General features: G+C 39.6%; 1 protein-coding gene across 1 annotated transcript; it reads right to left on the bottom strand.

Moving 5' to 3' along the window:
• Positions 1-988: 988 nt before the first annotated feature.
• On the bottom strand, positions 989-3,649 carry LOC143889289 (senescence-specific cysteine protease SAG39-like). Its single transcript, XM_077393466.1, has 2 exons — positions 2,226-3,649; positions 989-1,698 (listed from the first exon to the last, which is right to left on the bottom strand). The coding sequence occupies exons 1-2, from the start codon at positions 2,653-2,655 to the stop codon at positions 1,106-1,108; spliced, it is 1,023 nt and encodes a 340-aa protein (XP_077249581.1). The 5' UTR covers positions 2,656-3,649; the 3' UTR covers positions 989-1,105.
• Between the last annotated feature and the right edge of the window lie 22,709 nt (positions 3,650-26,358).

Genomic DNA, 26,358 nt, shown 5'->3' with positions numbered 1-26,358 from the left:
TGATATAGCCCAATCATCCAGTGAGTCTCATCATGGATGTGATATACACACTAAGCGTCGGATCTGAAGAATTTTGATGTGTGTGCAAATTGGTAGTTGAGAAACAATTTGTGATGTTTTGGGGAAGGGTTTTGAATCCGTATTACCTGCATGCATGAAAACAAGTAGAGTTTGTATTTCAAATTTGAAAGATGTAGAATCAAGCGAAGGTTGCTTGAAGCATTACACCCTAGGTAGCTAGTTTGGAACACCTAGACTGCTGCCTCCAACCCCTATATATAGAGATACACTAGGGTTATTGACTAGTTAAAGGACTCTAGCCCATTTAGGCCCACTACACCGGTCCATTATCTTATTGGGCTTATATTAAAACATATATAGGGTTATACTATATACCAAGGTGCTCGGGGATTTTCTTGCAACCTGGGTTTTCTTAAAATATGAGAAAAAGGAGTGACGGCTTATGTCTTGGAAGAGATCGGGTGGAGAAGAACACACGTGTGGTTCGGATTTTCTCTTGTGCAGAGAAGATGAGAAGGGAAAAAGCATGAGAATTTTTTCTGTTGGTGTTATTTCCTCATGTGTAGGAAGACAAGAAGTTGAGATTGTATTTCTTTCTTGCGGTTTCCTTTTTTAGAGATAAAAGGTGCTCTTTTTTTAGAGATAAAACGGGCTTTCTTTCTTGTACAAAGAAAGGGGCTTTCTTTCTTGTACAAACCCCTTTCTTTGTACAAGAAAGAAAAAAGCCCCTTTTATCTCTAAAAAAGGAAACCGCAAGAAAGAAAAACAATCTCAACTTCTTGTCTTCCAAAAATAGTTCCTTATTCACGGAAACTTTCGTATTTTCCACTTATAAAACTTCCATTCATGAATCTTCCTAAAATAACCATCCTCAAAATTTGCTGCTAATTTTTGGATTGCATCATTGGATAAACATAAACAACCATATATTATTAGAATTACAAGAGAAAACTACTTTTAAGGCCTTCCCGCTGGGCAATTTTTACATAAAATATATAACAAGGCTGTCACATGGAAATGACATAAGTAGAAGGGATATAAGGAACTGAAAGAAGTATCATCTACTACAAAGAAGTATCATCTACTACGCAGTTGGATAAGAGGATTCCATGGCAATACCACAGAGGCCTTCCTTAGCGGCAACATCCCTTTGCATCCTTATGTATCCATTTTCACCCCATGCACTGCCCCACGAATTCTTTACTAGCCAGTACTTGGTCCCATCACTACTTTTTCCATAACCCACAGCGGTAACACCATGGTCGAGTTGGGTTCCACAATCCCCAGTGAAGACACCACTTGAGTAGAATTGAAAGGCAGATCCACCAGCATCAATTGCAACTGAAATGGGTTGGTTTGCCACAGCCTTCAATAGAGCCTTCTCGCTATTGGCTGGCACATCTTCATAGCCATTGATCTTTGCCGCGTGGGTAGCTGCCTTCTTGGTGTTGCAAGTCCCATCAACTCCCTTGTAAGGATAACTTGTTTCAGTTGTAAGGCCTTTGTTGTGTTGAATGAATTTGAAAGCATCGTCCATGAGACCACCTTCACATCCTTGATCCACACCGCCCGTATCACAGTCGACTACTTCCTGTTCGGATAGAGATATCAATTTACCCATCCTGAGTTGGGTAATTCCTTCCATGGCTGCAACCGCTGAGAATGCCCAACAACTTCCTATATATTTTCCACATTTCATTAGAAGTTAGAAACCACTGGATAACAAAGTGAGATACCATTTTTGTAGCTAAGAAGTACTAGATAGAAATATCATGTTGTGGGTCAAAGGGATTAAAGTCAGTCCGTGGAGATCCAATCTATTGGATGGGACTAGAGATCATTGTATGCATGATGCTTTCTCATTTTTTTCTCGTACCTAGAAGTACCAACGATTTGGCCGATTGCCTTGCCAAATTGGGAGCTTCTAGAGCTAACTTATATATATGGGGCCATCTCTCCCCCTGAAGTGCACTTGTGATCATCTTTTATTTAATAAAGTTTATGGGGATTGATAAATCGACTCCCTAATATTTTAAATCGACTCCCCATGTGTCTTTCTCTCTCTAACCCAGAGGAGAGAGAAAGACACATGGGGAGTCGATTTAAGATATTTGGGAGTCGATTTATCACTGCCCAATTTTATCTTTCTTTTTTTTTTTTGAAAAAGAAAACACTAGATAGAAACTATATATAATAAAGCTCACCGCATTGTCCTTGGTCTTTGATGGGTGTTACAGCTCCTTTCTTTCTCCAGTCCATGCTAGATGGCACTGCACTAACATTCTCATACTTGAAACTGAAAGCCTTTTCCACTGCCCTAGTTGAGGATGTCTTAAATCCATTACGAGAGGCTTTGAACTCTTCATTACTTTGGTCTGCAAATTCGTTAACACTTAGCTTGTAGGATTTGTCCTCTTCATTGTTGAAAGATTCTACGAATTCGACATTGCTCTTGAATATCTTGAAACGTTGCTCCTTCTCTGTTGCGTCCTTGTACGAGCGACCGTAATGTGCCATCCATTGCTCATGCTTCTCGGACATGGATGCCTCAGGGAGCGTGCGGGACATGGCTTGAGAAGCCCAAATTCCTAGAACAAAGAAGGCCACCAAGTAGCATTGGTGAGCTGAAGCCATGGAGTACTGAAATTGTAGATGATATGATGTGATAAGGTAAGGTGGTCTGAGTTTATATAGAGGGAGAGATTAGATTGGAAGGGATTCATTGCTCTTAGTATAGTTTATTGTTATTGTGGTGGTGAGATTGACATGCTACGTGCCTGGGCAAGTGATCTGATTTGGATAGGGAGAGTGACAACTTTTTGTATAGATAATCAAACACCCAATTTGGTTTCATGTTATTACTTGTGTCACATAGTCCAGAAGGCCCAGCCTTCTTATTTATGAGGTTCTACAGAGGTTCCCATTATTGTAATTTTTTAACGTAACGGTCCTTTATGGAGACGTTGTTCAATTTAATTTAGGCTGGGTAAGGAGAACGACAGAGGAGATAAGGAAATGTCTTAACATGGGAGTCATGTGGTTGCTTTTTGTTTCCCTTGTGAAGTATAGACGGCAATAATTCAGTGAGCCCAATCATGGATGGGCCATGGGCCATACTGATCTGGTAATTCTAACCGGCCGTCAGATCAGAAGATTTTGAGGTGGTTGCAAATTGGTATTTGAGAGAAAAAAAAGGCACCAACCATATTGTTGTGATATGTACATCCAAGCGTAAAAACAAGTGGAGTTTGTATTTAAGATTTGAAAGAGGTGCACACTTATTCTCTTGCAACATGGGTTTTCTTAAAAAAATGAGAAAAAGAAGTGAAAGAGAGGGTGGAGAAGAACACTAGTGTTGTTCGGATTTTCTCTAGTGTAGAGAAGAGGAGATACGAGAAAAAGGGTGAGAGTATTTTCTCTTGGTGTTCTTTCCTTGGGTGTAGGAAGAGAAGAATGTGAGATTGTTTTTCTCTCTGTGATTTCCTTTTGTAGAGATAAAAGGGGTTTTCTTGTACAAAGAATGGGGCTTGAGATAGAAGGATGTCCATAGAATAGCAAAGAGGATTATGAGTTTACGGGATTCTGTTAATCCCACTTTTGTAATCTTGTTATCTGTTCTCTAATAGTGAAAGAATTGATATCACCCGTGGAGGTAGGCCACTAATTGTGCCGAATCACGTAAATTTGTGTGTTCTCTGATTGGATAGATCTTAGGACATGATTTTCACACACACATATTATTATTTTTATGTGATTTGATTCTATTTTTTATACACAGTGTACAAACAGATATAGTGACATTCCGAACTTCAATAGTGGGGATACCATTTTTCAATTAAAAATTGCACCAGTGGTGTTCCTAAAAATTGCCTATTTGTCTTGTGGGGTGCCTCTATAAGGTTTTGGCTAAAGTTTTAACTGAGCGTTTAAAGAGGGTACTTCCATCAATCATATCGGATTATCAATGCGCATTCGTTGAGAAGAGACAAATTTTAGACTGTTCCTTGATTGCGAATGAGGCCATTGACTCATATAGAAAACTTCGAAAGAAAGGCATTCTTTGTAAATTGGACATGGAGAAAGCTTATGATAGAGTGTATTGGGGATGCCTGGATTTCTCTTTAGGGAGAATGGGTTTTGGATGTCTATGGCGTTCGTGGATGAAGAGTTGTGTTTCCTCTGCTTGGTTTTCTATCCTCATCAACGGATCTCCTAAGGGATTCTTTAAGTCCTCTCGAGGACTTAGACAGGGAGATCCATTATCCCCTTTATTATTTGTCATAGTTGCAGAAATCCTTAGTAGGTTATTGGTGGTGGGGAGTGGTCTTGATCTTTTTAGATGTTTTAGGATCGGTCTGGATGAGGTGGAGGTCTCCCATTTGCAATTTGTTGATGATACTTTATTGTTTTGTGAACCGGAGTTTGGTCAAGTGCGAAACTTAAAAGCCATTCTGAGATGTTATGAGCTCATTTCAGGTCAAAAATCTAATTTCCACAAGTCTAAAATATTTGCCTTGAATATTTCTGAGGAGAGGGCTCAGGAGATAGCTTTGATCCTGGGGTGTCAGTCGGATTCGCTCCCTTCCCGTATTTGGGTCTTCCGTTGGGGGTGAGCAGACCGAATAAAGACTTGTGGGATCCTATAATTGAGAGGATTGAGAGAAGATTGGGCTCACGGAAAAGGAATCTAGTATCTCGTGGTGGTAGGCTTGTGTTGGTGAAGGCTGTATTGTCCAACATACCTATTTACTTCATGTTTTTATTTAAATGCCCTGTGAGTGTCTCTCTGCGAATTGAACAGATCCAGCGAAGATTCTTGTGGGGCGGGAATAAGGAAAATAAATGGATTGCTTTGGTCAAATGGGAAGATGTTTGTGTCCCCATCAAGATGGGCAGGTTGGGCATCAGGAGAGTTAAGGAATTCAACCATGCGCTTTTGGGCAAATGGTTATGGAGATTTGGGGAGGAGCTTGATAGGTCCTGGGTTAAGGTCATTAGTAGCTTGATAGGTCCTGGGTTAAGGTCATTAGTAGCGATTGCTTCGACCTGAATGATGGTGTCTTTGTGTGGAATCCGGGGTTTAGAAGATCTTTTTTTGAGTGGGAGGTCGAATTGGCCTCTAGCCTGCGGGTCCTTCTTGAGGGATGTTATATTAAGAGGAATGGAGAGGATAAAAGGCTTTGGACTGAGGAACCTTCTGGGTCTTTCTCGGTCAAATCTTTCTATAAGAGTTTATTGCCCATTTCTAACCCTTCATATTCGGCAAAGGTATGGAAATTTCATTGCCCACCTAGAGTTTGTATCTTTGGTTGGGCTGTTTGTCGTGACAAAATACAAACTATCAATTTTCTGAGAAACCGTGGTATGTGGCTTATCGATCATTGCCCCCTATGCCTGCAAGATGGGGAATCTGTGGATCATTTGTTTATGCATTGTTATTTTACTCGGCTCATTTGGCGGTTCATTTTCATGAGATTTGGTATTTGTTGGGTTTTCCCAAGGTCTATTCCGTCGTTATTGTATCAGTGGGGAGGGGTTCCTTAGAAGGAAAAAGGGAAAACTTTGTGGAATTTTTGTTTACTTGCTACGTGGTGGTCTATTTGGAAGGAGAGTAATGCTAGGATATTTGAGGTGAAAGCAAAGAACCCTCATTGGATCTACTTGAAGATTATCACCTTGGTTATATCTTGCGTGAGATGCCTTCCTTCTTTCCGGTTTGTATCGACTTATGATCTTTGGGAAGGTTGGAGGGAGGTTTGTTTTAGTGTTGATTGTAGAGCTCTTGTCTCGCAAAGGTGGGAGTCGCCTCCTCAAAATATGCTTAAGGTTAATTTTGATGGAGCGAGCTTCGGCAATCCGGGTCCGGCTGGGGTGGGAGGAGTGTGTCATAACGAAGAGGGGGGAGTAGTGTGGGCATACTATGGCTCTATAGGTGTTTGTGATACCTTTGAAGCTGAAGTGAAGGCTGCGCATTTTGGCATTTTGCATATTGATAGAAGTCTGCTGGATCAGACCATTTTTGAAGGGGATTCGCTAAATGTGATTCGTTGGCTGAAAGGTGGGATGGCTCCTCCGTGGAGATTTCTTTCCGTGTTTGATGAGATTGGTGATATAACTTCGGGGTCTTCTATGGATATCAACATGTCAGAAGATCGGCAAATGATAAGGCGGATGTGCTTGCCAAGTGTGGAGTATCTGGTGGTCCTATTAGGTGGTTTGACCACCTTCCTCCTTGAGGAGTGGTGTGCCGTTGATTGTATATTTCGACTCTTTTGTCTTCTCGTTATCTATTGTAATTATGGGACTTCCATTTCGGTCTACTGTTTTTTTTTCCTTTATTTATAATATTACCTTTCAAAAAAAAGGAAGACAAGAAGTTGAGATTGTTTTTCTTTCTTGCGGTTTCCTTTTTTAGAGATAAAAGGGGCTTTCTTTCTTGTACAAAGAAAGGGGGTTGAGTCTTTGAGAGAGAAGTATTTCCATGGAAGAGCAAATAGGGTTACGGTTTATGGGATTGTGTTTATCCCGATTTTGTAATCTTGTTATCTTTTCTCTAATAGTAGATGATTTGATCTCACCTGAGGATTTAGGCCACTGTGCCGAATCACATAAATTCATGCGTGCTTTCTGTATTGGTGTTTTTTTGTGATTCTTGTGGTTATTTCCATTTTGCCTTGAGTGTGTTCTTTGGTCGGATGTTTCGTCAATCAAGATGTTTCCTCACACATACGTTTGTTTTATGTGATTTGCTTCTACTCTTCACATACAGAAGACAAACAGACATGGTGACATTCCTAAGTTTAATAGCGGGGATACCATTTTTCAATTAAAAATTGTACTAGTGGTGTTCCTAGAAATGGGACAGGGTGTCCCTATAAATAGTACAAGTGCCCACCTTTGATAGATATGACCTATTCATTCGATGGGCCTTGCTTTGGATCTCCTATTAGCCCAAACATAATGCCATTTGTGCAATCCTATGGCCCAACAATGTGTATATTTTATGTTGAGGTTGAACAATTGGTTCAATGAGAAAAAGAAAATATATTATTGGATGTGAGAATCCGGCAATTGGCATGATCTTCTTGCCACAAGATATCTAAAAGCAAGACTCATCAAATGGATGGGCCATATGGTAGGACCCACTACGCAATATAGGGAGTCACCTCAATGTAGTGAAGCATTCCTCATGACCAAGATATCGACACATTTAAACATTCCTCTTTCCCCAAGGCAGAATTTAAGTTAGGCAAATTATAGGGAGATCCTTTTATTGAATACAAAAGAAAAATATTTATTTCTCATTTTGATCAATTGTTATTCTTTAATGTTTTTTTTAAAGAAAGATAGGATATAATAAGAGAAAACAGGATTTCAAATGTGCCCAGTATACAATGAATCCATGGAAGAGCCAGATTTGACAAGTTGAGAAGCTGCGCTTGCCGGGGGGGGGGGCGGCTGTGGTTAGGTTAAAAGTAGAGGAAAATTTCTCCTCCTCTACAAAGCTCTCATCTTATACAAGAAGTTGGCCGGTCTCCATGTGACATCACTAATGTCCTTAGCATGATGGATATAGATGCTCAAGCCCAAATGAAGAGCACCAATCATGCTTCAGTTGAATCAGCTAACCAATCGGACCGGAGAAAGCAAAGATGATATCCATCTTGGAAATTTTTAAAGAACTCTGAACAAGGGTGATAGAGAAAGAATTAATGTGTGATATGTTTTAAACCTTAGCTTGACCACTTGACTATCTTGGAACTTACTACATACATTGAGCATGCCTTGCACCTTCTCCATTTAATGTTCCAACATGAGAACTTTGCTACATTGACTCAACTACATTGGGATCTTGCTATATTACTTGGTTACATTGGAACTTACTACATTGACTTTGATATGTTTGCAATCTACTCTTTTAGGAGTGAATGTTCTTGGGACTTAAGTTTCTTCTTTTGTTTTGGAATTGTACAAGTCATTTACTATATTTATAATTACATTTGTTAGTGTGTTAGTAGTACCTTAGGAAAGCTAAGTATAGTTAAGAAATTTTATTCTTCAAGTAGCCTAGGTTTTGGGCATTGTATCTTCTTTTAAAGGAATTAAAGTGAAATTTAAAATCTCTAAACTTTAACTAGTGTACCAACTTGGGCTTCATTCTATGTGTGTTCAACATCAAGAGAACAATTTCCTTCTATCAAATCTCATCTTCTTCCTCTATCAAGTTGGTTTCATGAGTGAATCTGCATTATATATATTTTTTTTAAATTGACATATTTCATTAATATCATGATAGCAGTTGGGGCAGTACTCTCATCCTGCAATACAAAATATTAAGGTGGACTGGACCGACATGCCAGCACCAGACCAAAAGAGATAAACAAAACAAGTACATCCGGATGTCTATACAGTGTTCAACCACCATCCAGGTCTTCCCAACATTCACTTCTTTTACCAAAGAAACCAAAACTAAAAATCCCCAAGAAGTCCCATCCCTACAAACTATTACCCAAAAAGAGTCATTTACACTTCCTTGCCATCTTTACATTATCTCCCTGCAGTCCGAAACTAATTTATAGCTCCCAGAAAACCGTCGATCGAAACCCTTTTAAACAAAGCATCCGAACTAACTTTGGCACAAAAATTATCACGCACACTCGCTCAATTCCACCGAAAAAATCCCAATGTCTAATTCCAATTCCATATTTCAGAGAAAAAATCTGAAGCGAACTGCAGGTAGGGGACCTCTTCAACCGGATTCATCCGGATTGTTGTCAGTTCGGATATCTTTCAAATGCAAAGGGTTTGCTTCGCCTCCCATTCTAAACGTCTCAAGTTGTTCGCAAACTCCAAAAAACCTTGGAAAAAAGGAAATTTGTAAACCGGTATACATATGTCCTTTTGTAGACACCCCATTTTGACCGGACCCGAGTTCGCGTCACTTGTGCGAAGCCTCGTCAAATCAATGAGTTGGGATCCCAAATTGAACCCTAGAGTAGCTTAAGGTCTCCCATAAGTCTCCGTAAAATTTCGTCGAGATCCGAGTGCGTTTGCTCAGTGAACGAGGCAGGGCAGTGTGCGTAGTACGAATCCAAAAGGGGAGTGAATCATCTACAAGGGGGCTGTCCTGGAATAGAATAGATGAGTCAAAATTTAGCATAAAGCCATCGGACGAAGATTTGGAGAAGAAGAAAATCCATTTTCGTTTCAAAAATCAGAGAGAAAATCTCAGATCTAGATCTGAGATTTTGAGAGAAAATCTCAGATCTGGATCTGAGATTTTTGAAAACTAGAGATGGTTTTTCTTGATTTTTCAGAAAAAGGAGGAGGGAGGAGAAGAGAAAAACGGGGGAGAGAGGGAGAAACCCAGATGCAGAGAGCGAGAGAGGGATTTGCAGAGAAGAGGGAGAAAAGGGAGCCGTGGCCATGGTCTCCTTCAACCTATCATCTTCCTCGGTCTCTCCCTTACCGCCGATCATCACCACCATCGAGATCTCCACCCCTAGCAGCCACCACCTCCATCAAATCCGCGGCCAAAACCCATTTTCCCGGTAAGCTTCCATGGATTCCGGCAAGACTTTGCTAGCCTCCAAGCCCACCTCTAGCCACCACCATCTTCTTCCTCTCCACCTCAATCACCCCTTTTCTTGAACCCAAACCCATCTCAGATCTCCACCCCTAGTCTCTGTAAATCCCTCCCCATTTTCACCCAAACCCATTCACCACCCTCTGAGTTTAACCCCATCGCCGCCGGCCACCACAAGCCACCGGAATCCAACCCATCCACATCTCCATCACCGATGGCCATCACTTCCACCTCTATCCTTCCATTGCCTATCCCTCCATTGCCCAAACCCATCTCATCTTTCTTCATCTAAAGCTCATCCGAAGGGGGTTTGAGAGAGAGAGATCCAAAACCCTCATCAATTTTCATCTTCTTCTCCCCTCATCCGCTGGCTATCTCCATTGCCGCTCGACCCCTTCAATTTAAAACATCAAAAACCTCTCACCTCCATCTTCTCTTCCATTGTTGTTTAGGGAAAATTCATAGAGAGAGATCTGAGAGAGAGAGAGGGAAGATAGAAGAACAGAAGAGGGTTTCTTCAAAACCCTAGCTACTCTGCTCGTTTGATTCTACCCGTAGTGCTGTTTTCCGGCGCCGATTTCACCTTGAAGTTAAGATTTTCAGATATTTATTGGCCGTTTTCTGGCCTCAGATCGGAAAGGAGGGGGAGATTTGTGGCCGATCCCGTTGCATTTTCTTTCTCTCGATTGAAATCCCGAACTTTTGTTGTCTTTTCTGAACGTTATAGATCTGAATTCGTCTTTTCCTTTCTCGAGTAATGTTGATAGATTGGTTAGGGTTTTGGAGAAAACGAGCTGGTTTGAATACATGAGTCCAGTTAATATGGATATGGAGGATGTAAAGCCTGTGATTTCCTCGATCAATTCACATCTGGATGTCAGTGTATTAGAATCTCGGTTCTCCGATCTCTGCAAGTCTGAATTATCGCTCAATGAAAACATGTTGAGAGAAGCGATGACATTGCTCGAAGAAAGCAAAAATCTTATTTTGGCAAACAATTCGGGGATTGGATGCGGAACTTCCGAAGAAATCGAACGGGCTTTGTTCATGTTTGTTCTGTATACTGTGAAGAAATTGAATGCTTCAGGGGAAGTGAAGCAGGAGAACGAAGATAATGGATTTACTTTATGTTAGATTTTGAGGGTCACGAGGTTGAGTGTGGTTGAATTTTTCAAGGAGATGCCTCAATTTTTCGTCAAGACAGGTCATATTCTTAGCAAGCTGTATGGTGTGGACTGGGAGAAGAGCTTGAGGTAAAGGAGTTAAAAGCGAATTTTGTGCACTTGAGTCTTCTAAGCAAATCTGCCGGAATCCGGTTTCAGAGAGAGAGGGTGAAGATCTTGATATGCCTGAGAAGAATTGAATCAAGAAGCATATTGAGCATATCATTTTCATTTTTGCAGGTAATTGTGCACCCTCTCTTTTGGATTATCAGAATAGTAACATTCTTAAATCTTTGCTCTGAATTAATTCTTAATGGAGGCTATGGGATTTCCAATGACAAGAGGTTTTAATTCATGAGATTACAACTCGTTGTCATGGTAGAAGATCAACTGGTTTTCTTCTTCTTCAATATTTTAGGATAAATTGCTATGTTCATGATTAAGCTCGGAGTGTGCATATTTCTCTGATCAAACTGAAATTGAAGGTCATTTCGTAAAAGAAGCCGGGTATTAGGGTCAAGCAAAATGGTTTTGGAATTGGTATTGTTGTTAGATAACAGAGCACCTATTATTGCCTTCTTTGCTTTTGCCTTGTCATTATTATGGTTTAAAATATGAATAGAATTATATTTTAGCCCAAGCCCATTATTTTAAGGGACTTGCTCAGTCTTAGTAGAGCTTCCCTTCTTTGATTTAGAGACTTCTCTAGTCTTTTAGAAACCTTTAAGTGGTAGTTTCTCTTCCTCATTTAGGAGACCATTGTGGTCTTATTAGCGAGTTTCGTGCTAGGAGACACACTCTGTTTCATTGAGGCAGTTCTCTTTTGGAGACAAGCCTCATTTTGGACCTCCCCTTTAGGGAGGTCGCTTTAGTTTGGTAGGGAGTATACCCATAGGAGGCATGCCTTGCCTCATTTATAGAGCCCCTATTTGGAGACAAGCCTTGTCTCATTTAGAGGGTTTCCATTTTTAGAAGGCTTACCCAGCCTTATATTAGAGCAGCTCCTTTTAGAGAGTCTTTGACTCATTCCCCCTTTAAGTTGTAGTATTAGAGAGCCTTTGGCTCATTTATTTTCGTTAGTAGTTTTTATTAGAGAGTCGTTGACTCCTTCGTCCTTCGGGTAGTGTTGTTAGAGAGTCTTTGACTCAGTTGTCTTTAGGTGTTATTAGAGTCTTTGACTCATTTATCCTTTTAGTGGTATTATTAGAGAGTCTTTGACTCATTTACCTTATCTTTCGATAGTGTATTTATTTGGGAGTTTCTCCTTAGTGTTGTCGTCGTTCTTCTTTGTTAGAGACTGGCACAGTTTCATTAGAGTTTTTTCTTGTTTGTGATCTTAGATCATTCCCTCGTCCTGGATCATTAGTTTACCTTGTTTAGGGGTTTCCCCTGTTAGCCCTAGGGTTTGGCCCTAGGGTTTTGCTTTGTATATTCCCTTAGGTCTTTGACCAAAAGGGTGAAAACTCTTTAAACTTCAAAAACATTGGAAAAAGTTTTAAAATCCAAAAACATTGAATATTTTAAAACTCAAAAACATTAGAAATTTAAAACATCAAAAACATTAAAAAAAAATATATCAAAAGCCTCAAATCTTTTAAAGTGGTGAGTGTTTTAGGAGTAGTAATTAGGAGAGTTCGTTTCAAACTACGTTGGCTTGATCCTCTTTCACGAGGTACGTAGTGCAGCTTGGGATCCATATCCCAAGTCCAGCCAAACTTTTTTTGTAAATAATATTTTAAACCTTCTTCGAAAACCTTTAAAACCCTGTTTTCAAAAGATCTTCCTCTAGAGTTAGGAGTTTCTCCTAAATAGAGAGTTTTAGAGTTAGGATTTTTCTTTTGATAGGTCGTTTGATTGATTGTTTGTTGTGTGCTTGTTTTAGAGTTAGGGGTCTGTCCTAGAGTTATAGGAGCGCCTCCGTCCGGTCAGTTGGCGATTCACATCGCTGACTGATGACTAGAGTAGGATGCGTTAGTCCACCCTTTGTTTTCTTTAGGAAACACAGCCTAGTTACACATAGGTTGTAGGAACCACCTGCATTAGCTTAGGGCTAATCTGCATTTAGTTAGGGCATATAGGGTGTCCTAAAATCCAAAATTCACTGGAATTTAAATAATCGTACAAGAAACTTTAATAACTAGTCCGGTCTTTTAGATCGAGTCTAGGATAGAGGGCTAGGTGTCTTAGGCATCATAGCTTAGAATAGGCGCGAAGAACTACGTTGCCTTGATTCTCGTGGAGGCGGGGATACGTAGGCTTCTTTGGATGAATACCAGACCATCTGAGGACTCGGGCTAATGTTTTAGAGTCTTAGGATTTATAGTATTGTTATTACATATTTTGATGTGTTTTCTTACTTTCTCGTACTGATCCTATACTTTTAGCTATAGCTTGCATGTGTTTGCATATCAGAACTTAGACACCCATTAGGCATGTCACTCATAACCTAGCTATGCTTAGGTGACACATCTTTCATTTTATTTTATATGTGTTTATTATTTTTATCCTCAGGAAATGCATGCTTAGGTAGACGACTCCTGAGGATTGTTCCCATTTCACATGATTTTTACCCAAACTTCTTTGGAGTTAATAATAAATGGCATAAGAGACCAAGTGCTTGCACTCGGACGAATCGGGGGTGCTCTCAGACCTTCCCCATTCGTAACTAGGCACGAACCCAGATATATTTCTGGTTATCCATTGCACAGAGGATTTGATTTTAGGGTTCCATGGCATATCCATGGATGGCGACTCTGAGTTTATTTTAGGTATGTCTCGGTTTCGATCCTCGGTTCCGGATCATGACATATCTCTTTCTTTTTATATCGCCACTCGTGCTATGCTATGAGGGTGGCATCCGTTTCGAGAGTTCCTTGGTAGAGCTCTCCTTCACACGTGGATGATCCAGAGGATGGTGTAGGGACGAGTTCCCTCACTCGCCTATCTCGGATCGGGGTCCACAGGCTGGCGACTCTGCTGGGGAGTTCTTGAAACATTGCCTAACTCTATAAAAATGTCATTTTTTACTAACTTTGGAGGAATTTGGGTTAAAATCATTTTAAATGGGAACCTTTTCGCTTAGAATCCAGGGGCACCAGATAGGTGCGTAATTAAAACAAGGGATTCACACACTGCACATCATGCATTATCATATATGTTATTTCTTTCATTGTTTTTCCTTGTTTTTTTATTCTTGGCTGCACGGGATAGATTCAATGCATGCCCGACTGGGATGTCTTTACCCTGATGGTACTGTTGAATCTATTTCCAAGCTATGCGCCGGCGCTGCACCCGTAAACACTCGGTGCACTTGTGTTTACAGCAGCCAATGAGCAATGAAGCATACTATGTATAACACTCGGTGCACTTGAGTTATACATATTAAGTATATTTCATATGCATAGTACCCGGTAGATTGAGTCCGGAGCCCTACTTTGTTTTATATATTATGTATATACTTACTGACCTAGTGAAATCCAACTAGGAAGTACCCGTGTTTATATAAGTATATTGCATTCATATAAGGGTCGAATGTGTGTTGCTTACACATGTTGAGCTTAGAGTTAGGAGCTTTGCCCCATTTATAGACTAGGGTAGCTCATTTTACATGGCTACAGCACGGTCCTAGTATACTTATCAGTCTGTCTTGAGTCGAGATTTTCTTGACTCAGCTAGATTAGAATTAGGGCCGGTGCCCCTGGTTAGGATTTGTGTGTATGTGTATATACCTATATATACTGATTATATATATTAGGGTTCTCCTCTTAGTTAGAGTTCCTTATTCATTTCAATTGGTTATATCAATTCTTTATTTAGATCTAGATCTAGTCAGTGGATTTTGACCGCCTTTACCTTGGCCAGGTTTAGTCCTTGATCTGTTGATTATAGGGTTTGACCCGTTGTTGTATATTCTCACCTTTGGTTAGTTCATCAATTGATTACCTTTCTCTGGTAACCATTATTCATATACCTTCGATTGAGCTATGGATATCCCTTGTATAGCTGTTATGCTGCCAGATTTTATCCAGAATATTTCTTGAGCATGACCGTTATTTCTTAAAGTTAGGAAAATCATGAGTTTACCTTTCTTTGACTTTCTTGTCTAGTGTTGTTGTGCTACCGGATTTTATCCAGAGCATTTTTGAGCATAACCGCTATTTCTTAGAATTAGGAAAACCATGAGTTTACCTTACCATGGGCTTTCTTGTTTAGCTGTTATGCTGTCGAATTTTTTGCAATACATTTTGAGCATAACTGCTACTCTTTAGAGTCAATTTACTTAGTATGGACTTTCACCTCCTCGTATAGCCGTTATGCTGCTGGATTTTATCCAAAAACATGTTAAGCATGATTGCCATCCTTTGGAGTCAGTCTACTTTTTCTTGATTCCCATATATACATTGCTTAGTAGGATTAGATCCTTACCTGTTTTATCTTGAGATCTGGCCGATAGCTCGTTTGCTGTCCTTATGACCATGTTCTATCATTTCTGATCATATTGATCGTACAGTTGTTGATATCCATCATTCAGATTTTAGATCTGGTCCTTGACCCTACTTTTGTCATTCTTATGGCCATGGTCTATTATCTGAGCCATTGATTTTTCATTGATCCATGTTTGCCTATCATATATCTTTTACCCTTGGATCATATCGAAATCATTGATGCAAAAGTTTGATCTTACCTGTATTCTTTGAGTGCATGATCATTGCTGAGATCGAAACTTATTTTGATTAGGGATGTTTATCGTCCCTGACTCTTTCATTCCCAAAAAGAAGAGCAATTATACTAAAAAAGACTTAAAGGTGTGGATTGAGAATTCATTGAGACCCTGTTGATGTAGGTCATATTATCACTGTCTATTTTTCTTTAACTTTCATAGACAGTATTTCTTTGATTTTCAGAATAAAATACCCTTTGGTGTATTTCAAGATTACTAATTTCTCTATTTATTCAGAATTTTTATCTCATGACTATTGATCTAGTGTATGTGCTTCCAAGTCAACAGTCTGTGTTTAGCGAAAGACCATTCTTTCAAAAGACTGACAATTTCTGAACTCATTCGATACAGCAGTCTATTGCTTTACCCACATTGTCAACATAAGCCTTTTGTTGCCCCATTTAACCTAGACCTTGTGGAGTTGCCTTTTCTGGGATTCTTACTCTGGGATTAAACTTTATAGTTATCATTATCATGAGGAAAGGTGTATCATCTATAAACTTTTAGTGTCAGTTCACTACCTTTGAAGAAGTGTCCTGTGTTTTTAGATTTGTCTTTCATTGAGTGTACATCAACTTTCTTCTCTCTAAGTTGAAAAAGTTCAGTTATGTAGATGTAAAAAAGAAGAAGAAGAAGAGAGAAGTGTCATATCTGTCAGTCTTTCTTATATAGAGTCAGTGTTCTGTTTTCTATCAGAACTGATGAAGAGCCCATTGAGGTGTGTCAAAAATCATCAATGTACTTACGGTCTTCAATTCAATAAAATGGTTGATTTCGTATCTTTGATACTCTATGATTCACTCTTAGATCTAATGTTTAAACAACTAAAGACCCCTTTCTCGGATGAGAATGCAGACGAAATTCACCTCGAGATCTGAAAGATGGTCGAACGAGAGGAAGAGCGTCGAGCATAGCCACTTAAAGAAGAAATCGAAGCCATTGATAGTGGTATCGAAATCCGAAACTCGGGAAAGATGGATTGGAAAAACTTTATCTCCTAAGGAGCGCAAAGAATTGATAAACCTGTTTAGAGGGGTTTGAGGTAGTCTTGCTTGATCCTATAAGGATAAACCAGGGGAATGTCCTGTCGTTGATCAAAGCAAGACTTCATCTGCTTTAGACATCCAGTTGAAGAGTAAAATTCCAAAGAGTTGACCATCAGACATCCTGTGGAGCTGATGAAATATTGAGAGAAGATTTTCAGACAAAGTTATAGTATCTTGAGCATAAATTCAAGATCTTCGAGATGGGAGTGGAGCACAGTGGTTGAAGTTTTGTCTGGTATGCCGTCAGACTCCTCGAAAAAATTTTCAAAGGTTTTGAACCTTAAACAAAAGAGCTTGTATATCAAATACATCAGGAGGCCATCATTGGACGTTTGAGCCTTAATAGCCAAAATCCTAACGTTTTAAAATCCTTTTTAGAACCCTTTGGGCCAATAATTTAAAGCCAATGTTTCTTTTCAAACACATTATAAACCCGGGGCATTATGCACCCGAACTACGTCGGACCTGATCCCCATTTCTTCAGGGGTACGTAGGCAACCTGATTAATTCAGGTTCGGTCAAACCTTGGAATAAAATCCCTTTTCAAAATTTTGAAGCTAAGTGCTAAACCATTCTTCGAAAAACCCCATAGTGAACTACGCGGACCTGATCCTCCATTTTTGGGGTACGTAGGTAGTCTGGCTAGACCAGATTCGGTCCAAATCCTTAGAACCTTAGGTATTCAACCCTTTTGAACCCAAGCCTACCTAGAAAGTCCTTCTGGTGAAACAAGCAAAGGTTCGAGGCGAATGAAAAGAAAAACAGAAAAAAAAGAACGAGAATCTGAAGACCCACTAGGTTGAAAACCCGAAAGGGCGGCCTAGATAAAGACATTTTCTTGCTAAGTCAATAACCAAAGAGATTGGCTTATGTAAAGTAAGGGTAGCGGTCTGCTGGATTGAAAACTTGAAGATGCAATCTAGTCAGAGGCAAAGACTTCCCATGAAAAGTTGAGTTGAATAGAAGTAGAAGGAGTTCCTCAGTTACGTAGAATTCCCAAGTTTGAGTGCAAGCAAAAGTTGAGATAGGTAGTCTTTTAGACTGAAAGCTTGGAAAGGCAAAGTTGAGATAAGTAGTCTTTTAGACTGAAAGCTTGGAAAGCAAAAGTTGAGATAAGTAGTCTTTTAGACTGAAAGCTTGGAAAGCAAAAGTTGAGATAGGTAGTCTTTTAGACTGAAAGCTTGGAAAGCAAAAGTTGAAATATGTAGTCTTTTAGACTGAAAGCTTGGAAAGCAAAAGTTGAGATAAGTGGTCTTTTAGACTAAAAACTTGGAAAGCATTAGTTTTGACTTCTATCCAAAAAAGAAATCAAGGAGACGGAGAAGCAACCTCTACACAGGGCAGGATCCTGGAATTCGAGTAGTGTCGGTGAGATTTACTTCGATATCCTTTTAAACTAGGGGCATTAAAATCGAGCAATCCGAAGGGGGTAATAACCATGACGAAAATCCTGATGGAGGAAACTAGAGCCTTTTGACTTGGTTTTTGAGAGTACTCTAAGAGTGCCTAACCTTTCCATAACAAAATAATACATTTTATCTAAGGGTGAATCGAAAGTGAGTCAGGTCCCTTGAATAATCTGTGTCTTCTTTGAAAGAGTCCTCAGGAGTTTGTTCCTTGTTTATCATTGTTTTCTTTTAGAATCAAAAGTGTTTGGCACTGGAGAGAATGGGTGTACACCTTCCGAAATGTAAAGAAAAATCTAGAGTAGATCCTGGTTTAAGAATCAAAGAAGGGCAAGAGATTTGTTATTCAGACCTGCCTGAAACATCAAAGCCTCAAGCACTGAGCAAAATGAAGAATTCTTACGTTCAGCCTTTGTGGAGATGGTCTTACCACTATACCAAAGAAAGAACCCATGCAAACACAAATTTTTCCTACTTACCTTGGTTCTGCTTTCTTAAGACCTTGTCATGGAAGCACATCATACTAGGGCATCTTTTATGACTTGCGTCATAAAAGATATTACACAATGATAACTGGGATATCTATTCTTAGCAAATAGAAACCAGAGGAGCTTGAGCATACTCTTTGAGTTGAATTCTTTGATTAAATTGTCTCTTTTGGAGTTAGTTTCAAAAACTACAATTCCCAGCGGAGTATAGAATCTACTCCTGCATCCTTTAAACCTCATCAGAATGCTTTTCACCTGTTAAAAAGAGTCAGCACCTGAAAATCTCATCAATCTACTTGAGTTTTGCTTTCAGCAAAGATCATGCGCTCGTAGTTATTCTCGGTAAGAGATGACTGGCCCATTATTGAAATCAATCAAAGATGGTAAATTCTTCATTCCTTTTGAAGGTTTTTAATAAGGATAGAAATTGATGGTTCCGTGTTCCACGGTTTGGTTTTTCTTCCATGGTTTTAGAAAGTTTTCAATAAAGGAAGAAATTACTATATTCTATGTTACACGGTTTGATCTTTTCTTCCATCATTTAAAAAAAAAAAAAACCTTTGGTTTGCACTTGTTTTGACAAAATTTTTAATACAGTTATAAAAAAAGAGCTCTTTGAGTGATTAGTGTGTACTTATCTGATTTGTACTCTTGGAGTGTTTGGTTTTTGTTTGCTGTGGCAAAATTTTAATTCAATGACAAAAGCTCTTTGAGTGTTTTTAAGAAATAAAAATTACTGAACCTGTGTTACGCGGTTCGTTCTTTTCTTCGTTCGTTTTAAAAGGGGAAAATTATCAAACCTGTGTTACACGGTTTGGAATTTTCTTTGATCATTTTGAGGGTTGCAATAAGGAAAATATTTCCGATCCAGCGTTACGCAGATTGGTCTTTCCTTCCTTTGCCCGGGTATTTAGTACCCTGATGATTAGTAATGTAATGTCAAGTAGTGACTTACCTAATCATCGTTCCGCAATGTGCAGCTTCCTAACGTGTTATGAGTCATGTGTATCTGCGAAGAGGTTTGTATGGGACTGTTTAGCAGGACATACGAATCTAGGTTTATGTGGAACTGTTTAACAGAACCGCGTGATCCGGAGTGATTCGCTACCTTGAAAGAAAGGAGTCAGAGTTACTCGGATAGTTAAACAGATTTATTTTCAGCAATGATCTGTATATCTATCGCCAGGCTTGAGACTTAGTTTCGCCTCGGTATTAGATGTTTGAGTTTAGCTCAAATATTCGAATACCCTAATAAGTGGTCGAGTAAGTTTTAGACCAATCGATGAAATAGAAATTACCGAACTTGTGTAACACGGTTTGGTCCTTTTGAAAGATTTTAACAAAATTGGAAATTACCAAACTTGTGTTACACGGTTTGGTCTTTTTGAAGGGTTTTTAACAGAAATAGAAATTACCGAACTTGTGTAACACGGTTTGGTCATTTTGAAAGATTTTTAACAGAAATGAAATTATCGAATCTGTGTTACACGGTTTGGTCTTTTTGAAAGATTTTTAACAGAGATGGAAGTTACCGAACCTGTGTTACATGGTTTGGTCTTTTTGAAAGGTTTTAATTGGGAAAAGTTTTCGATCCTGTGTTACACGGATTGGTCTTTTCTTCCTTCTCCCGGGTATTTAGTACCCCGATGATTAGTAATGTAATGTCAAGTAGTGACTTACCTAATCATCGTTCCGCAATGTGCAGCTTCCTAACGTGTTGGGAGTCATGCGTATCTGCGAAGAGGTTTGTATGGGACTGTTTAGCAGGACATACGAATTTGGATTTACGTGGAACTGTTTAGCAGAACCGCGTGATCCGGAGTGATTCGCTACCTTGAAAGAGAGGAGTCAGAGTTACTCGGATAGCTAAACAGATGTATTTTCAGCAATGATCTGTATATCTATCGCGAGGCTTGAGACTTAGTTTCGCCTCGGTATTAGATGTTTGAGTTTAGCTCAAATATTCGAATACCCTAATAATTGATCAAGTTTTAGACTGATCGGCATGATAAAATTTTTTTTTTAACTCTTTGAGTGTTTGGTTTTGAACTTGTTTTGGACGAGTTTCACTATAGTGGTCTTTGGCTTATTTTTTGCAGGTTTCTCAAAAGGAAAAACTTTTTGAGTGTTTGGATTTATGCTTGTCTTAGACGAATTGCATTGTGGTTTCTAAAAAAAAAAAAAATGAAAACTCTTTGAGTGTTTGGAGTTATACTTGTCTTAGACAAATCGCAACGTGGTTTCCAAAAAATTACAAAAATGAAAGCTCTTTGAGTGATTGAAATGATTTGTTTGTTTGTTTGGTTGGTGCTCTTTGGGCAATTGTTATGTTTACTTTGGCTTAGCCTGAAAAAAAAAATATGTGTTTGTGTTTTATAATCGTTCGTTCATCTTTGTTAACTAGTTTAGATAGTCGAGTCATGAGCGTTAGAGAGAGGCTATCTCTTTGAGATGTCTTAGTTGCTGAGTTAAGAGTCGGTGAGAGGCTATCTCCCTTTAGTTGGTAGAGTCTTTCCCCTGTGAATACCATTCTTAAAAATAAATAAAAAACCAAAAAAAATTTGCTTTGTTGTGTTTTCGGGTCAATCAAAATGGGTCGTCTGTTCAGCTTTGCCATTCGCGTGACAAGCACGCTCTGCCAAAGAGGGGCATCTGTAGACATCCTATTTTGACCGGACCCGAGTTCGCGGCACTTGTGCGAAGCCTCATCAAATCAATGAGTTGGGATCCCAAATTGAACCCTAGAGTAGCTTAAGGTCTCCCATAAGTCTCTGTAAAATTTCGTCGAGATCCGAGTGCGTTTGCTCAGTGAACGAGCCAGGGCAGTGTGCGTAGTACGAATCCAAAAGGGGAGTGAATCATCTACAAGGGGGCTGTCCCGGAATAGAATAGATGAGTCAAAATTTAGCATAAAGCCATCGGACGAAGATTTGGAGAAGAAGAAAATCCATTTTCGTTTCAAAAATCAGAGAGAAAATCTCAGATCTGCATATGAGATTTTTGAAAACTAGAGATGGTTTTTCTTGATTTTTCAGAAAAAGGATGAGGGAGGAGAAGAGAAAAACGGGGGAGAGAGGGAGAAACCCAGATGCAGAGAGCGAGAGAGGGATTTGCAGAGAAGAGGGAGAAAAGGGAGCCGTGGCCATGGTCTCCTTCAACCTATCATCTTCCTCGGTCTCTCCCTTACCGCCGATCATCACCACCATCGAGATCTCCACCCCTAGCAGCCACCACCTCCATCAAATCCGCGGCCAAAACCCATTTTCCCGGTAAGCTTCCATGGATTCCGGCAAGACTTTGCTAGCCTCCAAGCCCACCTCTAGCCACCACCATCTTCTTCCTCTCCACCTCAATCACCCCTTTTCTTGAACCCAAACCCATCTCAGATCTCCACCCCTAGTCTCTGTAAATCCCTCCCCATTTTCACCCAAACCCATTCACCACCCTCTGAGTTTAACCCCATCGCCGCCGGCCACCACAAGCCACCGGAATCCAACCCATCCACATCTCCATCACCGATGGCCATCACCTCCACCTCTATCCTTCCATTGCCTATCCCTCCATTGCCCAAACCCATCTCATCTTTCTTCATCTAAAGATCATCCGAAGGGGGTTTGAGAGAGAGAGATCCAAAACCCTCATCAGTTTTCATCTTCTTCTCCCCTCATCCGCTGGCTATCTCCATTGCCGCTCGACCCCTTCAATTAAAACATCAAAAACCTCTCACCTCCATCTTCTCTTCCATTGTTGTTTAGGGAAAATTCATAGAGAGAGATCTGAGAGAGAGAGAGCGAAGATAGAAGAACAGAAGAGGGTTTCTTCAAAACCCTAGCTACTCTGCTCGTTTGATTCTACCCTTAGTGCTGTTTTTCGGCGCCGAATTCACCTTGAAGTTAAGATTTTCCGATATTTATTGGCCGTTTTCTGGCCTCAGATCGGAAAGGAGGGGGAGATTTGTGGCCGATCCCGTTGCATTTTCTTTCTCTCGATTGAAATCCCGAACTTTTGTTGTCTTTTCTGAACGTTATAGATCTGAATTCGTCTTTTCCTTTCTCGAGTAATGTTGATAGATTGGTTAGGGTTTTGGAGAAAACAAGCTGGTTTGAATACATGAGTCCAGTTAATATGGATATGGAGGATGTAAAGCCTGTGATTTCCTCGATCAATTCACATCTCGATGTCAGTGTATTAGAATCTCGGTTCTCCGATCTCTGCAAGTCTGAATTATCGCTCAATGAAAACATGTTGAGAGAAGCGATGACATTGCTCGAAGAAAGCAAAAATCTTATTTTGGCAAACAATTCGGGGATTAGATGCGGAACTTCCGAAGAAATCGAACGGGCTTTGTTCATGTTTGTTCTGTATACTGTGAAGAAATTGAATGCTTCAGGGGAAGTGAAGCAGGAGAACGAAGATAATGGATTTACTTTATGTTAGATTTTGAGGGTCACGAGGTTGAGTGTGGTTGAATTTTTCAAGGAGATGCCTCAATTTTTCGTCAAGACAGGTCATATTCTTAGCAAGCTGTATGGTGTGGACTGGGAGAAGAGCTTGAGGTAAAGGAGTTAAAAGCGAATTTTGTGCACTTGAGTCTTCTAAGCAAATCTGCCGGAATCCGGTTTCAGAGAGAGAGGGTGAAGATCTTGATATGCCTGAGAAGAATTGAATCAAGAAGCATATTGAGCATATCATTTTCATTTTTGCAGGTAATTGTGCACCCTCTCTTTTGGATTATCAGAATAGTAACATTCTTAAATCTTTGCTCTGAATTAATTCTTAATGGAGGCTATGGGATTTCCAATGACAAGAGGTTTTAATTCATGAGATTACAACTCGTTGTCATGGTAGAAGATCAACTGGTTTTCTTCTTCTTCAATATTTTAGGATAAATTGCTATGTTCATGATTAAGCTCGGAGTGTGCATATTTCTCTGATCAAACTGAAATTGAAGGTCATTTCGTAAAAGAAGCCGGGTGTTAGGGTCAAGCAAAATGGTTTTGGAATTGGTATTGTTGTTAGATAACAGAGCACCTATTATTGCCTTCTTTGCTTTTGCCTTGTCATTATTATGGTTTAAAATATGAATAGAATTATATTTTAGCCCAAGCCCATTATTTTAAGGGACTTGCTCAGTCTTAGTAGAGCTTCCCTTCTTTGATTTAGAGACTTCTCTAGTCTTTTAGAAACCTTTAAGTGGTAGTTTCTCTTCCTCATTTAGGAGACCATTGTGGTCTTATTAGCGAGTTTCGTGCTAGGAGACACACTCTGTTTCATTGAGGCAGTTCTCTTTTGGAGACAAGCCTCATTTTGGACCTCCCCTTTAGGGAGGTCGCTTTAGTTTGGTAGGGAGTATACCCATAGGAGGCATGCCTTGCCTCATTTATAGAGCCCCTATTTGGAGACAAGCCTTGTCTCATTTAGAGGGTTTCCATTTTTAGAAGGCTTACCCAGCCTTATATTAGAGCAGCTCCTTTTAGAGAGTCTTTGACTCATTCCCCCTTTAAGTTGTAGTATTAGAGAGCCTTTGGCTCATTTATTTTCGTTAGTAGTTTTTATTAGAGAGTCGTTGACTCCTTCGTCCTTCGGGTAGTGTTGTTAGAGAGTCTTTGACTCAGTTGTCTTTAGGTGTTATTAGAGTCTTTGACTCATTTATCCTTTTAGTGGTATTATTAGAGAGTCTTTGACTCATTTACCTTATCTTTCGATAGTGTATTTATTTGGGAGTTTCTCCTTAGTGTTGTCGTCGTTCTTCTTTGTTAGAGACTGGCACAGTTTCATTAGAGTTTTTTCTTGTTTGTGATCTTAGATCATTCCCTCGTCCTGGATCATTAGTTTACCTTGTTTAGGGGTTTCCCCTGTTAGCCCTAGGGTTTGGCCCTAGGGTTTTGCTTTGTATATTCCCTTAGGTCTTTGACCAAAAGGGTGAAAACTCTTTAAACTTCAAAAACATTGGAAAAAGTTTTAAAATCCAAAAACATTGAATATTTTAAAACTCAAAAACATTAGAAATTTAAAACATCAAAAACATTAAAAAAAATATATCAAAAGCCTCAAATCTTTTAAAGTGGTGAGTGTTTTAGGAGTAGTAATTAGGAGAGTTCGTTTCGAACTACGTTGGCTTGATCCTCTTTCACGAGGTACGTAGTGCAGCTTGGGATCCATATCCCAAGTCCAGCCAAACTTTTTTTGTAAATAATATTTTAAACCTTCTTCGAAAACCTTTAAAACCCTGTTTTCAAAAGATCTTCCTCTAGAGTTAGGAGTTTCTCCTAAATAGAGAGTTTTAGAGTTAGGATTTTTCTTTTGATAGGTCGTTTGATTGATTGTTTGTTGTGTGCTTGTTTTAGAGTTAGGGGTCTGTCCTAGAGTTATAGGAGCGCCTTCGTCCGGTCAGTTGGCGATTCACATCGCTGACTGATGACTAGAGTAGGATGCGTTAGTCCACCCTTTGTTTTCTTTAGGAAACACAGCCTAGTTACACATAGGTTGTAGGAACCACCTGCATTAGCTTAGGGCTAATCTGCATTTAGTTAGGGCATATAGGGTGTCCTAAAATCCAAAATTCACTGGAATTTAAATAATCGTACAAGAAACTTTAATAACTAGTCCGGTCTTTTAGATCGAGTCTAGGATAGAGGGCTAGGTGTCTTAGGCATCATAGCTTAGAATAGGCGCGAAGAACTACGTTGCCTTGATTCTCGTGGAGGCGGGGATACGTAGGCTTCTTTGGATGAATACCAGACCATCTGAGGACTCGGGCTAATGTTTTAGAGTCTTAGGATTTATAGTATTGTTATTACATATTTTGATGTGTTTCCTTACTTTCTCGTACTGATCCTATACTTTTAGCTATAGCTTGCATGTGTTTGCATATCAGAACTTAGACACCCATTAGGCATGTCACTCATAACCTAGCTATGCTTAGGTGACACATCTTTCATTTTATTTTATATGTGTTTATTATTTTTATCCTCAGGAAATGCATGCTTAGGTAGACGATTCCTGAGGATTGTTCTCATTTCACATGATTTTTACCCAAACTTCTTTGGAGTTAATAATAAATGGCATAAGAGACCAAGTGCTTGCACTCGGACGAATCGGGGGTGCTCTCAGACCTTCCCCATTCGTAACCAGGCACGAACCCATATATATTTCTGTTTATCCATTGCACAGAGGATTTGATTTTAGGGTTCCATGGCATATCCATGGATGGCGACTCTGAGTTTATTTTAGGTATGTCTCGGTTTCGAACCTCGGTTCCGGATCAAGACATATCTCTTTCTTTTTATATCGCCACTCGTGCTATGCTATGAGGGTGGCATCCGTTCGAGAGTTCCTTGGTAGAGCTCTCCTTCACACGTGGATGATCCAGAGGATGGTGTAGGGACGAGTTCCCTCACTCGCCTATCTCGGATCGAGGTCCACACCTTTATATTGTAAGTAACTGTTACAGGAAAATTTTCTTCGGCAATCATCCTATAATCCTTCTGAATCTGCATTATATATATTTACCGGCAATGTACAATCATAAGTTAGAATAAGAGAGGGCAATCTACTTAGGGGTGCAACTCGGGTAGATTTTTCAGAATTTGGCTTGAGCTTTTACCACAAAATTGGGTCAGGTTATGGTTGACTACAAAGCATTTTAGAAAACACTTCTCAAATGGGCCCCATGCTGAAAATAAAGGCAGGAGCGAAAATGATGACGATTTGGTTGTTTTCACTCTATTTTCTTGTTTGCATTTTTTGTGCGCAAGCAATAATAGCAGTCTCGACCCAGAGATGAAAGATTTGAGTTTCTACTAGCCCAATTCCCCTATTAGTAAGGCGTCATTTGACCCCTATTCGAAACTTCTTCTTCGGGTAAAGAAAAGAGTCCGTTATCAGAATCAGAGTAGTATTTTCATTTCGAAAGGACCCGGGTATGC

The sequence above is a fragment of the Tasmannia lanceolata genome, unplaced genomic scaffold, assembly GCF_043159265.1.
Source record: "Tasmannia lanceolata isolate RefF3 unplaced genomic scaffold, GAP_Taslan_0.1 ptg000013l, whole genome shotgun sequence".
In the NCBI taxonomy this organism is placed as follows: Eukaryota; Viridiplantae; Streptophyta; class Magnoliopsida; order Canellales; family Winteraceae; genus Tasmannia; species Tasmannia lanceolata.
This window is presented reverse-complemented; position numbering and strand designations above follow the sequence as displayed.

What these genes read in the sequence shown, in the direction of transcription:
- LOC143889289 (XM_077393466.1), bottom strand. Translation starts at nt 2,655, where the DNA reads ATGGCTTCAGCTCACCAATGCTACTTGGTGGCCTTCTTTGTTCTAGGA. An exon ending in CAAAGACCAAGGACAATGCG is followed by an intron (nt 1,699 to 2,225) that starts GTGAGCTTTATT and finishes GAAAATATATAG; the next exon opens with GAAGTTGTTGGGCATTCTCA.